The following is a 19,186-nucleotide window of genomic DNA, read 5'->3' on the forward strand; positions in this document are numbered from 1 at the left end:
AGCGGAACTGCACTGGGTGCAGTGGAGCATTCCTCGCGACTCAGGCGGGGCCGCAGTAACATCCAACACAGAAGTTGCCTGTTTGAAAGGAAGCCCACACAGGTAGGTACATTATAAGCCATCTTTATTGGTTCGTGGAAAACAATGTTCAGGCGACCTGCAGTGTTCAGCAAAAAATGAAGCCCAACGCGTTTCATGGTAGGAAACCACTTCCTCAGGGGCTGCGGGCAAAGTGCATTACCAGGATCACGGCAATTATTTCAAGTGTTGCTCCCGCCCAGGTGGGCGTGGCCACATCAGTGGCATTATGGTCTTAGGAGTCTCAGTGATGATAATCACGGTGATTTGGCCGTATAATCCCAGCTGACTGCAAATTAAAATCCCAAGTGGGTTTGATGTTCACTGTGGCTGTCTGTCATGCTTGTATATTCCGCGACTGGCGACGAACCTGTTCCAATGCTACAGCACAGTGTGGCGCTGCAGCGGAACTGCACTGGGTGCAGTGGAGCATTCCTCGCGACTCAGGCGGGGCCGCAGTAACATCCAACACAGAAGTTGCCTGTTTGAAAGGAAGCCCACGCAGGTAGGTACATTATAAGCCATCTTTATTGGTTCGTGGAAAACAATGTTCAGGCGACCTGCAGTGTTCAGCAAAAAATGAAGCCCAACGCGTTTCATGGTAGGAAACCACTTCCTCAGGGGCAGCGGGCAAAGTGCATTACCAGGATCACGGCAATTATTTCAAGTGTTGCTCCCGCCCAGGTGGGCGTGGCCACATCAGTGGCATTATGGTCTTAGGAGTCTCAGTGATGATAATCACGGTGATTTGGCCGTATAATCCCAGCTGACTGCAAATTAAAATCCCAAGTGGGTTTGATGTTCACTGTGGCTGTCTGTCATGCTTGTATATTCCACGACTGGTGACGAACCTGTTCCAATGCTACAGCACAGTGTGGCGCTGCAGTGGAACTGCACTGGGTGCAGTGGAGCATTCCTCGCGACTCAGGCGGGGCCGCAGTAACATCCAACACAGAAGTTGCCTGTTTGAAAGGAAGCCCACGCAGGTAGGTACATTATAAGCCATCTTTATTGGTTCGTGGAAAACAATGTTCAGGCGACCTGCAGTGTTCAGCAAAAAATGAAGCCCAACGCGTTTCATGGTAGGAAACCACTTCCTCAGGGGCTGCGGGCAAAGTGCATTACCAGGATCACGGCAATTATTTCAAGTGTTGCTCCCGCCCAGGTGGGCGTGGCCACATCAGTGGCATTATGGTCTTAGGAGTCTCAGTGATGATAATCACGGTGATTTGGCCGTATAATCCCAGCTGACTGCAAATTAAAATCCCAAGTGGGTTTGATGTTCACTGTGGCTGTCTGTCATGCTTGTATATTCCACGACTGGCGACGAACCTGTTCCAATGCTACAGCACAGTGTGGCGCTGCAGCGGAACTGCACTGGGTGCAGTGGAGCATTCCTCGCGACTCAGGCGGGGCCGCAGTAACATCCAACACAGAAGTTGCCTGTTTGAAAGGAAGCCCACGCAGGTAGGTACATTATAAGCCATCTTTATTGGTTCGTGGAAAACAATGTTCAGGCGACCTGCAGTGTTCAGCAAAAAATGAAGCCCAACGCGTTTCATGGTAGGAAACCACTTCCTCAGGGGCTGCGGGCAAAGTGCATTACCAGGATCACGGCAATTATTTCAAGTGTTGCTCCCGCCCAGGTGGGCGTGGCCACATCAGTGGCATTATGGTCTTAGGAGTCTCAGTGATGATAATCACGGTGATTTGGCCGTATAATCCCAGCTGACTGCAAATTAAAATCCCAAGTGGGTTTGATGTTCACTGTGGCTGTCTGTCATGCTTGTATATTCCACGACTGGCGACGAACCTGTTCCAATGCTACAGCACAGTGTGGCGCTGCAGCGGAACTGCACTGGGTGCAGTGGAGCATTCCTCGCGACTCAGGCGGGGCCGCAGTAACATCCAACACAGAAGTTGCCTGTTTGAAAGGAAGCCCACGCAGGTAGGTACATTATAAGCCATCTTTATTGGTTCGTGGAAAACAATGTTCAGGCGACCTGCAGTGTTCAGCAAAAAATGAAGCCCAACGCGTTTCATGGTAGGAAACCACTTCCTCAGGGGCTGCGGGCAAAGTGCATTACCAGGATCACGGCAATTATTTCAAGTGTTGCTCCCGCCCAGGTGGGCGTGGCCACATCAGTGGCATTGTGGTCTTAGGAGTCTCAGTGATGATAATCACGGTGAATTGGCCGTATAATCCCAGCTGACTGCAAATTAAAATCCCAAGTGGGTTTGATGTTCACTGTGGCTGTCTGCCATGCTTGTATATTCCACGACTGGCGACGAACCTGTTCCAATGCTACAGCACAGTGTGGCGCTGCAGCGGAACTGCACTGGGTGCAGTGGAGCATTCCTCGCGACTCAGGCGGGGCCGCAGTAACATCCAACACAGAAGTTGCCTGTTTGAAAGGAAGCCCACGCAGGTAGGTACATTATAAGCCATCTTTATTGGTTCGTGGAAAACAATGTTCAGGCGACCTGCAGTGTTCAGCAAAAAATGAAGCCCAACGCGTTTCATGGTAGGAAACCACTTCCTCAGGGGCTGCGGGCAAAGTGCATTACCAGGATCACGGCAATTATTTCAAGTGTTGCTCCCGCCCAGGTGGGCGTGGCCACATCAGTGGCATTGTGGTCTTAGGAGTCTCAGTGATGATAATCACGGTGATTTGGCCGTATAATCCCAGCTGACTGCAAATTAAAATCTCAAGTGGGTTTGATGTTCACTGTGGCTGTCTGTCATGCTTGTATATTCCACGACTGGCGACGAACCTGTTCCAATGCTACAGCACAGTGTGGCGCTGCAGCGGAACTGCACTGGGTGCAGTGGAGCATTCCTCGCGACTCAGGCGGGGCCGCAGTAACATCCAACACAGAAGTTGCCTGTTTGAAAGGAAGCCCACGCAGGTAGGTACATTATAAGCCATCTTTATTGGTTCTTGGAAAACAATGTTCAGGCGACCTGCAGTGTTCAGCAAAAAATGAAGCCCAACGCGTTTCATGGTAGGAAACCACTTCCTCAGGGGCTGCGGGCAAAGTGCATTACCAGGATCACGGCAATTATTTCAAGTGTTGCTCCCGCCCAGGTGGGCGTGGCCACATCAGTGGCATTATGGTCTTAGGAGTCTCAGTGATGATAATCACGGTGATTTGGCCGTATAATCCCAGCTGACTGCAAATTAAAATCCCAAGTGGGTTTGATGTTCACTGTGGCTGTCTGTCATGCTTGTATATTCCACGACTGGCGACGAACCTGTTCCAATGCTACAGCACAGTGTGGCGCTGCAGCGGAACTGCACTGGGTGCAGTGGAGCATTCCCCGCGACTCAGGCGGGGCCGCAGTAACATCCAACACAGAAGATGCCTGTTTGAAAGGAAGCCCACGCAGGTAGGTACATTATAAGCCATCTTTATTGGTTCGTGGAAAACAATGTTCAGGCGACCTGCAGTGTTCAGCAAAAAATGAAGCCCAACGCGTTTCATGGTAGGAAACCACTTCCTCAGGGGCTGCGGGCAAAGTGCATTACCAGGATCACAGCAATTATTTCAAGTGTTGCTCCCGCCCAGGTGGGCGTGGCCACATCAGTGGCATTCAGGGAAGGAGCGGAGCGGAGCAGGCCATTTTCTTGGACAAATTCACGAAGATTCGTCCACCGGCGCCAAGGTTATTCCAAATAGAATGTTGGGGATTTCCAATGGAAACTAGGTCCTAACGATAACTAGGTAATATATATATATATATATATATATATATATATATATATATATATATATATATATATATATATATATATATATATATATATATATATATATATTAAAAAACCCACAGTGTCAAAATACAAATAGACACTTTGGGGTCCATTAGGATGGCGGGCGGAACACCACTGCCCGTATTGCAATGGCGAGCCACCATTCTAGTCCGCCCCCCGAACATTCCCCCCGCAATATTATGATGGTGGTGGGGACCAAGGCAGATGGAAAGACCATCCACCAGTTTTCCTACGGGGCGTAAAAGGCCCATCATATGGTGGCAGGGCCTTGTAGACAACGCCATCCATATTATGATGATGGTGGGCCCATACCTTTGCATGGCGAAAGGCATGCAGTGTTTTCTTTGGGGGCCTGTTGCGGACCCCCAGGGGGGCTGCACTTGGGGGTACCCATCCTGCAAATTACCAATTAATTCTGCAAAGAGAAAAGAAAACACAAGAACAAAAAAATAATAATTTACAGCTCCTTCCCTATATACATTAATATTAATCCACCATAAAATCAATCATTGCCCCCCACACAGAGTCCAACCTTTCTTTTTCTAGCCCCTTTAACAGAATAAAGGCTAAATATGTTACAAAATGTGCCCTGCCACATTTCAAAGGATGGAACCTCCTGCTGTAACCAGAAGGAGGCTATAGATATCCGTGCCACAGCGGTGGCTATGAATATTAGATTGTACATTGGCATCCCTTGATGCTGCTCCTCCCTTATCCCTAACAGCATCATGGACATTGAAATTTTAATAGGTACTCCAGTAATCTCTGACAAAAATCTTTCTATACATCTGACCAGGGGAGTCAGATAGTCAGATAGAAACATAGATAAAATATGTTAAGAATATCGGCATTATCTGCACCACACCGAAAACATTTCCCATCATTATGATTACCCCATTTCATCATCTTAGCAGGAGTATGGTACAGGTTAAATAGTGTTTTATAGTGCTGGGTTTTTTAATTGGCTGCCAACAAAATTCTCCTGGCAATATCAATCGATTTCTCTAAGGAAACCAACTGATTTCCCAACGAGCTTCCTCATTTAGAGTTGTACTTCTGTAAGTCATCTAACAGCTAATAATATTTTATAAACAGAACCAAAGTTTTCATGATGCCTAATAGCTTCTACAATCTTATATGAAGTCAGCCTGATTGGGTGTTTGCCTAAAAAGTCCCTTATCTGTAGAAATTTTAAAAATGGGGTTTTGGGTAGTTGATATTTATCCGCCAAGCCTTGAAATGTGCAGTAGACCCTGTCTGCCTGATAAAAATAGCCAATTTGAGTAATTCCTTTCGACCTCCAGCTAGCTGCCAAGCTATAAGCTGTAAGCATATTCGAGCTGTATTCCAAAGATTAAAAACTGCTCCCAAAACTTTAAAGCGGGTTCTTTAATAATAGCTACCGTCAATTATCTTAAAGAAACAGCTATTCACCTCCGAGCCCAAAACCATCTGATAGATTGAGGGGGGCCTTTGCCATATTGTTAATTTCCTCTCCTGTCAGTAATATGAGTATGCTTGCCCTTATTGAGCATATTTTGATTGTGGGAGGATGATATAGGGCCTGAGGAGCTTGAATGTATCCCTGACCAAACACCATTTGCTGTAAGCCTCCCCAAATGAAATCCCCCGAGACATGGCCAAATGCTTTTTCTGCATCGAGGAGGATCAATCCTAAATACCTAGCCTCTACCTGTACTATTTCAAACAAGGTCACTACTCTACTGATGTGATTTAAAGCGCCCCTTGCGAGTATAGAACCGTGGTGCCTTAGAGAGAGCAGGGGAGAAATAACTTTCGCCAACCGTTTTGCATGAATTTTTGCATACATTTTGCCATCACAGTTGGAAAGAGAAATTGGATGGTAAGACCCTGGTAAATCAGATGGTTTACCTTTCTTTTTAAATATAATAATGCTTGCCTCATCCCAAGAACGCAGTGCCTCCCCAATTTGTGCTGCTTGAAGAACCACAAGCAAATCTATTTGAAGGTCTTGAAAATAGATCCTATACATTTCCAACAGAAGTTTGTCCGGGCCTGCGGCTTTTCAAGTTACCAAGCTGTGAATGGCCTGCTCTAATTCATCTAAAGTAATAGGGCCATCCAGCATCTCAGCTTCCGCCTGATCCAATTTTTCCCACAGTAAAGAAAGAAGCCCTAAATCCAAAGGATGCCGCCCAGTATCTTGCAATGTATACAGTTCTATATAAGTTGAAGAAAACCTTAAGGATTTCATGAGGGTCGCAAACTATGTCCCCTGAGGCATTTTTCACTGCAGTAATTCTTTGTCCAGCCTCCCTCATTCGTAGCTTCTGAGCTAAACATTTCCTGGTGCCCTCCCCATACTCATAGCAATCTTTTTTATGAGTTTGGTATTTTAAAGCAATTTCTTTGCTCCATAACATATTTATTTTAGCTTTACATTTAGCCAAATTAGTTTGTAGAGATACAATATTATTACCCGCTGCTATCCCACCTGCCAACGTCTCTTCAGCTATTTTAAGTTCGTTATATAACTCCTGAAATACTAGTTTGGCCTGGTTTTGTTTATATAATCTATAACTCATAACTTCTCCTCTAAATCCGGCTTTGAATGTGTCCCAGACAACCCCCCTTACCGTAGAATATCGACTAATTTAAAAAAATCTTTATTTACGCTCAAGAAAAACATTGTCCAGCAAAATGTTTTCTATCAAAAGTAAAGTTTCTTGGGGCTAAACACGTATCCAGTGCCGGAGTATCCAATACTACCGGTGCATGGTCCAATGTGATCCTTGGGTACACACGTATTTTTAATCTTGCAAATAATAAAGGAGATACAAAAAAATAGTCAAGACGTACTAGCTTGTTATATGGGTATGAGTGACACGTATACCCTGGGTCTTGCAAATGTAAATTGCTCCAGACGTCCATCAGGCCAGGATCAGCTAAAAGATGATGTAGGACTTTAGAAACTCTAGGCTTCCTACCTTTATAGTTCTGACCCCGGAATTAAAAATCTATATAGCTCAAATTGATGTTAAAATCGCCACATAGCAATAATGGAGCCGGCCTTAAAGAAAGCTCCCCAGTTAGGTATTCAAGAACGGGGGCCTCATCTAGGTTGGAGCGGTATACTGTACTTAGGGTAAATTTTACTCCCCTCAAGGCACATTCCAAAATAGCCCCACATCCCTGTACGTCAACTGATATACGACCTGTTTGAATTGCTGATCTAGCTAATATTGCTACCCCCCTAGTCATAGGTGATTGCTTCGAAAACTACATAGCCCAGTTCTGACAGGACCATCATGATATGATATATGTGTCTCCTGCAGACACACTAAATCCGTCTGAATCACAGGTAACTCTGTGGTCACTCTTCGCCTTGTATTGTAATTGTTTAACCCACATACATTTAATCTACAAACTCGAAGACCTAGTTTAACCATAAATTTAATATATATATATTGGCATCTGCTCAGTCCTAGAAAGAAAACGGGTTCTCAAAACTCTCAAATCGCACAAAACATAATCATTGCTGTGTATTATTTTATTTTTTTATCCCCACTCTCCCCTTCCCCCTCTACCAAACAATCCCCCTGCACCCACCCAAACCCACCCCACCCCTTCAATAAGGCTTTACGACTGATGGTCCTATGGATGATGAGCTCCCACCCCTGAACGGGATCTCCCACACCTATCTGACACCCCATATGCAAAAGATGAGCCTCAACTACACTCTAGAATATCACCACAAAACATGAAAAACATTGATATTCTTTTATCTCTTTCGCTAAAAAATACCTAAAAAAATAGTACTCATATGGTGTCATAGGATATAACCCAGAAAAAGTTTTTAAAAAAAGGGATGAGAAGGAAGAAACTATAAGAATGCAGATAGCGGCCCTATTCACTCAATAGCTAACAGATTTTACAAATCACCACATTACTCATCTCAACAAATCTAACAGAGCCTAATATGAATTTAAACATAGCCCAGAGCAATAACTCCTCCTATGAAATTAAGAAGCTTTGGTTCTTCAAAGAGAGTGTAAAAACTCCTTAGCTAATATCTCCGAAGTAAAAAACCAAGTAGGTTCTTTATAAAGAATTTTTAACTTGGCTGGGTTTAATAAAAAGGCGTGGGTCCCTTTGGCCTGAAATGATGGAATAAGCTGACGATCTTGCCAGCGTTTCTCGACCGTCTGATGACAATAATCTGGCCTAACAAAGAACTCCAACCCTTTCCCAGCTCTTTTTCTGTCAGGGCGTGCTAACTCAAATACAGCTTACCGGGCCAAAACGTCATTTAGAGATATCAGGATAGCTCTAGGCCTGTCTGCTGTTTGACCAGGTCGAGAGCGTATGGAGAACGGAAAGGGATGTGCCCTCTCAACTTCTCTCTGCCAATCCCATTGGGTTGGTTCAGTGAATGCTTGTGTAAACAGTTCAATAATAAACTTGAGTGGGTCCTGCCCTTCTATGCCCTCTGGAATTTGGAGGACTCTTAAGTTGTTTCAGCGAGATCGATTCTCTAAGTTGACAAGTTTCCACTGGGGATCATATTTCATGGTTCGCAGTGTCAGTCCAAGCCTTTTGTGCTGCCAATTCATCTACAAGGCAAGAATTGCAAGCTTCTGCCTCACTGAACCTTGTGGTAAACTCCGAGTAGGTTTTGGCAATGTGACTCACTGAATTTTGCAATTTACAGCAGGAGTTTTGTGCCCTTAGACTCTCTGCCCGCGTCTCCTCTCTATGGGTCATAATGGTTTGGTATAACAAAGCCAACAAGACCTCCTCTGGTGGTTCTTCTAATTTAGCTTTCGGTATGTCCAGGTTATCGCCCGGCCTAGTGCCGATATTTACCTCTGTGGAGAAGGAATAATCCTATTGTGAATTATTGCAGCTGTTATCAGGGTTCTTGCGAATTGTCTGAGGACTACCGTACAATGAATCCCCTCCCGTGTCCTCTGGGACCATGCTGCTATGATCACTCATCCCATCATCATGCAGAGCAGCCTGAATCTGCACACTTGCCTCCAAGTCTTTAATGGAAGCATCTGAATGGTCTGAGAGTGAATAAAGGTTTTCCCCAGAGTCGACATCCTTTATAATTTTCCTACTATCAATTTTGGGTATTAACCTTGGCACCGTGGGTGAAACTCATCTCTGACTCGCCATTGCTTAATACCGTTTCAGTAGAGAGTGAGTCTAATGGTGGAATCTGGGGAACGTTTGAGCATAGAGTTCCTCCGGTTGGTTCAACATCACCACTACCAGATGCCAGGGTAAAATTTATGTCATTATCCCCCAAACCGATATGGTGAATGGTAGCATACTTCTTTATAAAATCCTGACACCCAACATTGTCAGAGACCTCCCCTTCTCCACTTTCCAGCAAAGAATTATCCACCTGGGCAGCTTTACTGATTTCCTTTTATCTTTCCCCACTGTAAACAGGGGAAAAATACGCTTACCAGAACAGTCTTTTGTGGTTTTCTTGCCGCCTGCAATACCTGCATTAGTGATGATATTCTTTTTGTTTAGCTTTCCATTCATATTTGAAACAGTCTTGCCTCCAACCGTGCCTGCTTCTGTACTGGCGGGATCACCAAAAGGGCGAAGTCTCGCTCTACCGGCTTTCGGAGGCATCGTCCACTGTCTGTGCTTTCCTCTAACAGCCTGCCGTAGGATGCAGCTTCCGCTGACCGCTGCCGACTCCACCGCCAGCTCCTTGCAGCAATACAATAACCCGCCACGAAGCCACCAAACCTTAATCACAAATGATGCAGCCGCGAAGCTCCGCTTGCCAGGACCCCAGCAATGGTGCACGTATCCGGCAGCGATATTCGGTAAGCGCGCGCCTTCTTCCTTCAGTGCATCAGGTGCGGGAGCCCGGGAGCAACGAGCTCACTCGTCAAAGCTGGTGACTGCCACCTTGCCTCCCTTACTTTTTCATCTGCCTCACATTATAAACATCACACTTAGGCACACCATTTCTTGGACCATGATCTTCAAATTCCCTTTCAGATTTTTACAAACATTATGGAATCAGGAGCATGTAATATTTAAGGTTAATGTGTCCATGAATGTAGGCAAAGTTCAACCAGTAGAGGGTAGTAATAGGTGCCTGGTCCAGATTGGTGCTGCATATATGTACCTTTAACTGTTTGGATGGTGTTGTGGTTCAACATCAAGGTAATAAAACCCTTAGACGGCACGAGTCATGGTCTGCTACACAAAGCATAACTTGTGTCCTGACATCAAACTCATAACTCATCCCATTATAATTTCTGAATTTTCCAGAGTTCAATGGTAGTAGTGAATTTGTGAATTGCAACTAAAAAGAGGGTATTAAGTCTTCAGGTCGGTGGCTGGGTGCATGGACTGGTAGGATGCATGGCTGGTTGGATTTAGGACTCACCTTAGGTGAAAGTTTTAATCCAGCTTTTCTTCCAACACCTACTGCATGGAACCAAAAGCTGTGCAATGTGACAAATGGATGCCCATTTGGTTGGTTGCAGGAACTGATCTGAGGTAAGGGCCTCCGTAAAACCCATCAGCCATCCCCAGTGGGAACCAAATACACTGGCTGTGGACCTCTGTTTATCTGCTAATATTCCTTTAGAAAAATAATCAGAAATTCAGAAAAACAAATTAAGATAAAGTTGTGGTTCAAATCCTGTAGCATTCACATTGGATAAAACTATGAAACTCACTGCTTAAAGTACAGTAAAAGTGACTTAACAATTCTCAATTAAAATGTAAACATGCCCGAAATTGAGCAAAAATTGCCCCCTGTACAAACTATAACACATACCCACTCACAGAAAGTCGGCTGATACATCAGGTAGAAGGAGAAGGAGACAAAACTAACCTTTATTCAGAATGTGGAAGCATAATCAAAGCCTGAGTTAGGTGTTTTCCAAAATGAGTTTGAGTTGTGTCTCCCCCCATTTATCCCAGATTTTAGTTAGGAATTTAAGGTTAGAGATTTATTAAAAAAATATTCGTATCTTCTACATCTGCTCCAGGTTTGTTTTAGCAAAGAAAAAACATGGGTTTGTTGGAGTCAATCTAGGATTGTGCCTTACAAAAAGCATGTATTCAAGGCCCGACTTTATTAAAGGTTTGTGTTGCCCTTGCATCACACAAGGTGACAAAAGGGAACACAATCTTTAAGTCAAATTTAACCCTGCCACACAAGGCCAGCTTGCCTGGCCCTTCATTGTTTGGTAAATCTGGACTAATGCAAGGCAGCACACGTCACTGCCTTGCATTACTCCGATGGTGAGAAGGTGTTACGTGGTTGAGCGTGCATGGTCCCTTGCATCTACCAGTGCTTTTTGGTGCATTTTCAGATTAATCAAGACTGGTAATCCTGGAAAATCATCAACATTGTATTCCTACCCAATAGAGGCACAATGAAAAGTCATATCTTTATTTCTCCTTGTTGCTGTTTTTTTGTAAGTGTACTGTAGAAAGAGGATATTCCTCTAAGGACCGGTTTTGTGTGGCAAAGTGTCCTTTCCTTCACAAAAACAATCTGGCTGACACGCAGGCATGCTTGCTGCATGGGGCAAGGGTGCTGGCATTGGCACTAGGGAGCACACAATGTAGTTGCGGAGGGAGAATGCAGAAATGCACTGAATTTTGATATATATACAGCACCTTTCTGCCCTCTCCATTTGACGCAGTGCAGCAGATTAGGGCAGTTCCACAAAAGTGCCAAAATGCAGGCAGTTGAGGATCGCCTAATGAGTGAAAGTATTAAAATGTGGTGAAAGATTCACTTAACCGGAGATCTTGCTTCCCTTTTGTTATCGTTGTTAATTATTGGGGTGCACTTCTCTGACATTGAAAAGTTGTTTTTTGTCCCACATTGAGGCAGGAGCCTTAACTGATTGCCCCTTAGATAAGTTGAGGCATGCTCTCATTTGGGCCGATTCCATGGGTTGATTTATTTTGATGCAAGAGAGGCTGGAGATGAGTCTATAGTTGCCTAGGATCTTATTTTCCTGGTTGTTTTATATAGGACAAACTAGACCCAAGACATTGGGTATCAGGGCGCTTTACAAGAGCACCAGTTTCATTACCGAGGGACACATACATTTTTTTTTTGTTAGGCACAGGGAGATTAAGTGATTTAGGGCCAGATGTAGGTGGACCAATACTGCTCGGTAACGGCCGAAATTACCGAATTTCGGCCGTTACCAACCGGTATTGGGCATTTGGGATGTAGGTGACTACATTTCAGATTCGGTAATTTACCGAATCTGTAATTTAAGGAAGCGTGGGACTGACCAACGTGAATCAACAGCATACATTGTTATTCAACCTTGAACACAGTGTACAGCTAGATATGTGAAAAGCAGACAGTTCTCATGTGAAGAAGGGCAAGCAGTGTATTTACAAGAACAGAGCCATGTAGAGTGGTGTGTGCAAAAGCGGCAGAATGGTGTCTAAGCATATATTTCACTGATGCTAACTTATCAATGTCTGCAGTTAACCCCATATCCTCACTACATTATGTGGTGTGGAAATACACCCATGACATTATAAGTTACATGTCACCTGTAAACTGCAGCACAAATAGTGGCATCTACTAGTGTCTTAACAGAAAACATGGCTTCATGACTATAATTTTCGAATGACTGCAGCAGTGAAAAACATAGTGCGGTTTTACCTCTAGTAAATCACCCCTAACAGGGCCTTTTTGCCCACAAGGTAGGGTGTATGGTATTTAAAAGTGGGACATGTGCACAATTAATGTTGGCATGACCGTACCGTGATAATGCCCAAACGCCTTTCCACTGTGGCAGTCCTAGCTGTCCTATGTTCAAAATCAGAGTACAGATTAAAAAACTAACACTGTATCTTGGGAATGGGAACAGAGGTGGCTGGTGAAATTTTAGAGTGGTGGTGGTGCATAATAGCGATGAATGAATTTTAGTGTGTGAGCCGGCAGGACATTTCCAAGGGGCTGGGGGAGGTTTTCACCCCTGAGTATTTTTTTCAAAATTGATATACATTTGTGCAATTGTGGCCTATCTATAGGACTCAAACCCACAAATAGCATATACACGATCCCTGATTTTCCTCTTTATTTAGTAATAACATCACCATCAGAATGGGGGCAGGAATGTTTCTCAGGTCAGATATAAAAGCTCTTACTTTTAATAAATAATTTTGAATGGAAAGTAAAATCGGATATACTGAGTTGAAACGTTTCTGCATATTAAAGAAATGCACTTTTTTAAATATTGAAGACAGCATGTTATATTTTAGCATGAAGATTGTTGCATGATTTACATGGCAAATATTTTCAAAACTCAACTCATACACTGGTTCTTAGAGCCAGAGTTGTTGATGGCTTAGCTTTGATTTAGCTCTCCCTGTTAATTCATTGGCTTGTCAACTTCTAGTGCTAAGGACTACATTAGCACATAAGAGCACCTTGAAATATGTGATAACAGGTTGTGTGCTGTATTAAAAGCAATCCTTGTTGCTCATTGCACATCCTGAGCTCACGTATTTTATGGCAGTAATTCTCAAATTACAAAGGCTTACCATGCATGTATAAGTGTAGTATCGCATCCCCCAGCCCTCGCGCTCTGCTGCCAGCTCACTGTATAATAAAAAAGGATTGCTAGAAGGCAGATACGAGGACATCTCAAGCAGCCTTGTGTAAATCCACCCTTTCCCAGGTCGTCGTGCGGTGGGGTCAGTGAGACTTGCTGGTGCCACCCCAACCTGTGACAACCTGGAAGATGGTAGGATAGTTAGGAAGCCTCAGCAATGACTGACAAGCAGCCCCGGGAAGTACATAACTGATGCCCTACATGCCCAGGGCTACTTCTAATACATGATCACATCATCAGTGGGTGGTCCTCCAAGTTCCCCGATTCATTAAACCTGTGCTGGTGCTAGTTTAGTCCTACTTAGCCCAAAAAATAAGGAAAATGTTACCTGGCACATGTGCAGACGCCACTATAAACTGGCTTGTTGCCTGACCCTTAAGTGAGCAAGGGTTAGAGAAAGTCAGACACTGAGGCACAGAAATATTTTGATATGCATGTGGATGCTAATTGCTAAAAGCAATTACTAGCAATTAACAATTTAGCAATTAACTTCCACATGCCTGCAAAATTAGGAGGAAGAAGCCCCGATGCTCAAACACAGGAACCAACCCTGAATAGGACACCTAATAAAAATCATTTAACAACTATTTTTTACAGTGATTAAAAATCCAATTAAAAAGTGTTGTCAGATTTCTCATAAATATTATATATAAGTAACTTTAAAAAGTTACATTTTCCATGTATGATATGCAAATTTGTATTAAACTTCATAAACGCCCATCCTAAAAGAGGTGTGACTGAGGTATAGAATTTTTCCCAGGACCTACATAACAGTTCATTGTGATTGACAGGTCACCCTGAATAGACATAGACTACTCCTTTGAACTAAGCAGAATGATGGTGTCCTGCCATCTTGCTGACACCCCAAGGTCAAATCATACCTGAGAGGTCTGTTTGAGCAACAATTTACATTCTGGTGCCCTTGAAAGGGAGCAAATAGGATGCCCAATCAATTCATGTGCATGCCCATCTAGTGCTTAGAAACCTTGTTTTTGTCTTATTAGACCTCTGTCTCATTCTTCAAACTAGATTTTAGTGTTAGTTGTGGTGGACACTGGTTATTCCCATAGTCCACTGTTAAAAACCCCAGGCATGCACAGCCCAAGTTCAGTGTGGCTAAAGACCTAGGCCATTTTGACATGTCCACTCGTTGAATTTATGTTGTTTTGGTGTAATTGTGTCCATTACATTTTTCTCTATACGGATATATTGGATTGGGATTTGTATTGTGTAATTTATTTGACTCTTTTTTTTCTGATACTTCTGAATACTTTGTGTTTTCCTTAAGTTAAGCCTCTCTGTTCTCTGCCATATCTACCTACGGGTGGGCCTCAGGTTTAAATTATGTATACTTGTGACTGGACCTACCAAGTTAGTGGACACTATTACATATCTATCATCCACCCCAATTAATAATTCCCTGTCTCACAAATGATATTTGCTCATAGTATACAAAAAATTTACAACTTGGTGAATTGCCCTTTTCTGTGAAAGTTCATTTAAATAAATTAAGGGAGAGATGTAAAACTAGAGGGACGGCCCTATAATGAAGGTACCACCCACCTAATTTATAAGAGGATAATTTACAAAGGCATTGACAGCAACCGCTGTAACTGCGGTTCAGTTAAATGCATTTTCCTATTCCTTTTTTCTTTACAAAAAGAAAATCCTGAAACAGGATTTCTTTTTGTAAAGAAAAAATAAATTGCTCCCCTTGTCATTGTGCTTTTCTTCCATGGTCGGGGTAACACTACAAAATTTAAATTTTTCCTTACTGACAGGTTTTAGGATTATAGTATTGTTATGGCATTATCAATGGAACCAGCTTTTTATGGAGCTTTAAGATGCTTCATATGCTCTCTGCAGTTTTTCCAGCCTCTACCTATTTGTTTCTGGGGTCAGAGGCTCTAATTAAAGCACACATTTCCTTGCTATTTGCAACCATCTTTGATCCACTGAGGTGCCCAAGTTGTCAACGGCTGTTTTCCTTAGAGAGTAAAGGTTGTGAGCAGAAAGTTGAACAATGTAATAATGTCACAATTAGTAGTCTTCATTAATATCCATCCACATTTTCCTTCAAACTCACTGCATTTACCCTGCAGCTATGCACCTGGACTAGGAATTGTAATCAAATTACCCACATTGAAACGTTGTTACAAAGAAGGTTCCACTGCATAACAAAGAAAAAGTGAAAAACACGATTGTACTTTTTCATATTCGTTGGTCTTAATGCAGCATTTATTTCGCTTGTTAACTGTCTTCTGGGAAAATCTACTTGAAAAATACTATAGTGCATTTACACAACTATTAAGATGCATATTGTCTGGGAGCATTTTATCAAGAATAAGGAATGTAGAATATGTTTTTTTTTTAACTGAGATGCTTGTTTTTCAAGTTCCTGTGTTCAGCAAATATACCTCCTCAAATGCCAAAGACATTTCACTTCAAGTAGAGCAAAGTAAGAACTCATGGGAAGCAGAATAATATACCAAACAACAAATAACAGTAATTTAGAGAGTTATACCTTTTGGACTGATACAAGATGGGATTTATAGTGATGTAAGGGGCTAACTCAAGCCCACTGTAGGTATTTTATAGAAAATAGGCCTTGCAGAGGGCTGAAGCGAACAAGTCAGACTTAAAACATGCAGGAGTTACTAAGGAGTGTTTTCAGATTGAAGCATTCTATGGCATGCTTACATTTTCTGATTTTTTTAAATAATGTCATATTTTCTACTTAGGAAAAACGGATATACAGCTTTTGTCAATATTACAAGCTCAGTGCCCGGGAGTCCAAATTAATAATCATGTGGTTGAACCAAATTCTGTGCATCTCTCAAAATACCAAGGTAATGTATTCAGAAACATGCATATTGTATGTAGTTTCCAAACTTGTATCATTGCTTAATTTAATTGTAAGGTAGTATTTAATACAGCTAATCATATAATGAGTTATGTTTATGTTTTTCCGAAATAACCAAAAAGAGTCCACTTGCCGTAGAAGTAACTGTCCCACTGTAGGTCCTAATAATAGTTCAAGGAAAACAATGAGGTAGGCAGATTATGCAGGGCAAGGGTGCAGCTTTGATGACTGTTTGACTACAAGTGCCCCTTCCCTCCCGTGCAGAGCTCATGGGCCTTTATTATAGTGATAACAATATCTTAACCCAAGGATATACCTAATTAGGTATTGTATTTGCATGAAAACAATTATTTCATCATATTCTCTCTTCCCCTTAATAATAATTAGGAAGACCTATTAGGTTTCTGTAGGAGTGGAATAAGGGATCATTTATCCTGGTTCTGACGAAAAGCCTTAGGGGATAGGCTAGAAACACGTAGACCAGGAGACAGACACCCATTTCAGTGTATGTCTCCACTTTCCCCCCTTTTTGAATAATACCAGCAACAGTATTTAATAAAGTTAAGAATCCACGTAGACAGGATTTTTTTTTTACAAAAACTCACCTACTTGACCCTCCCACTCATATCACCAATCACTTAATCACCCGATAGTCAATACCCTACAAAATGCTCCAACGTTCCCGTCGGCTGTAGCGCACCCCGTCCCGCAGCGGGGGGAATAACCGGATGATGAAGCATGCCACTATGGGACATCTTGGAGGGTGAAGGTTATTTAAGAAAACTCATTGTTTTCCTTGAACTAATATTAAGATCTACAGTAGGACTGTTACTTTAAGGACAACTGGACTCTTTTTGGTTATTTACATTAGACAGGAGGCTGAGTCCACTTCGAACCTGACCTCTCCCTCCATCATTTGTTTGTTTTGTATGTTTTTCTGAAGCAATGCGTTCTGAAACAATTTTTAACTTTTATAAAACATGAGTTATGTTTCCTCATCTCTTGTTACCATAACCCTTTCAATATTAGTAAATATATTCTGAGTTGATCAGGTAAGAGAGATTCTTCAGTGTGAAGTGTGGGTGGTAGCTGCTTTAATTTTAAAGAGGGGACAGAGATTCCCCTAGCAGTCAGGTGCTGTGAGTGACTGCACCCACTTGCAGGTTGACGTCTATGGGGACCATGGGGACTCCTTTCCCCACCAGAAGTCTGCCCACAGTGGGTGCACTGATAGTGTGCCAATGTTTTCTAAGATGTTAGAGGATATAAGGACGGAGGTGATGCTAGAAGACAAAAGAGATTAAGGAAGTGGATTAGATGGATAAAATCAAAGGAAAGTAGCGGTGGGTGCGTGCAGCTCAAAAACAAATTGTGTGACCTTCATTTCTTGACACTAATAATCCATTGTTAAGGCATGCCTTATTTTGCACACTCACGCTATATGGCTTCCTATGCACTTAGCATATATTCCACGAAAATGGCAAAGAAGTCTGTAACACCCCACTCATTAACCACATGTGACATACAAACAAAGGAGGTAGAGTGAGAATTCCGAAAGCTGCAATTTGCAGCGCTCAAAGCTCTGATTATAAGCAAAGGATTGGGATTATTGCCATCTGGGAAAAAAAACAAAATCCATTAATTTGAGAAATGTACATTCCTGCTTAACAGGGGTGTCAATTTACTTTTTAAGGGTTCAGACATATTCTACATCACAAGAAGAATTTTGCATTGATCAGCATGCATCTCTGCAATGGCTTTCATTTTCTTATGTTTGTGTTTTGTATTTGTAGTGTCTGATCTTGCCCTCAGTATTTTTGTTAAGTCTGAAATCACTTGCTCCAGAATGTCTGTTCAGTAATTTTTAACTCAACATTTGGACCTGAAAATTGCTAATGCCCAAACATGTTTGTTAGCTGTGATTATTCAATTTCCATGTGTAACAATCAGCACCCAGAAAACCATCACAGAAACCCTTGTCACAAGCCAGCTGGACTACAGGAACACCCATAATGTTGGCATTAATAACAAAATTCACCTGAAGTCTGAAGACCATTCATACCTCAGTAGCCAGAATCACTCTCAACCTCCTACACCACACTCACATTACACCACACCTGAAGAAGCACCACTGTTTCCCAGTTCACAAACCAGCATAATTCAAAGTCCTCACCCAGACTTTCAATGCATTAAATAACGCTGGCCCATCATGCCTCAACAATTGCATTTTCTTTGACAAACCTTCCCAACACCTCTGTTCGTCCAGACTTATATTTGCACATATCCCATGCATACAAAAAAACAGATCTGGTGGTCAAGCCTTTTCCAACATCACTCCTAAAGCGTGGTATGACCTTCCACTACATCTAGGAGCCTCCACCTCACTTCTTGAATTCTGCAAGAAGCTGAAAGTCTATCTTTTTTAGTAGTCTGAATATTCCTTATATTTGGCTTGATTCACACCTGGTCATGGACAGGATACCCTCCTGGGTGACAGTGTGCTCTACAAGTCTCCATAACATAACATAACCAAGAAACTCCAAGCAAAATTACAGTAATGTGTCTATACCTCAAAGAGGGCTAGGCTTTAAAGATTTTGATTCGCCTTGAGTCATTTTTCCTTTAAATGAACTGCTATCGTGCTATTATAGTGGATTTCGATTTGATAAAAATGTGTGCTTAACATTTCTGCACTAAAACGAAAAGACTTCACTTGACAGAACTTTGTTTTCCTGTGATTGACTAAACGAGGCACAAATTAAGTCAAACTTCCACTTTGGGTTTTAAAGCATGCTGTGATGCGTGTTTTTTATTTCCGTTTACCGTACGTAATCGAAGTGTGCACT

The 19,186-nt window shown here is 42.5% G+C and overlaps 1 protein-coding gene across 4 annotated transcripts in view; it reads left to right on the top strand.

Moving 5' to 3' along the window:
• The window catches only part of LOC144823712 (histamine N-methyltransferase A-like), a 396,640-nt gene that overhangs the window by 169,853 nt on the left and 207,601 nt on the right, over window positions 1-19,186 (top strand). For all 4 annotated transcript variants that reach the window (XM_078682459.1, XM_078682462.1, XM_078682460.1 and 1 more), the window contains exon 4: window positions 16,219-16,326. In XM_078682459.1, the coding sequence (XP_078538585.1) occupies window positions 16,219-16,326 (108 nt within the window). The remainder of the gene's footprint in view (window positions 1-16,218; window positions 16,327-19,186) is intronic.

This window comes from Lissotriton helveticus, chromosome 3_1 (assembly GCF_964261635.1).
Source record: "Lissotriton helveticus chromosome 3_1, aLisHel1.1, whole genome shotgun sequence".
NCBI lineage: Eukaryota > Metazoa > Chordata > Amphibia > Caudata > Salamandridae > Lissotriton > Lissotriton helveticus.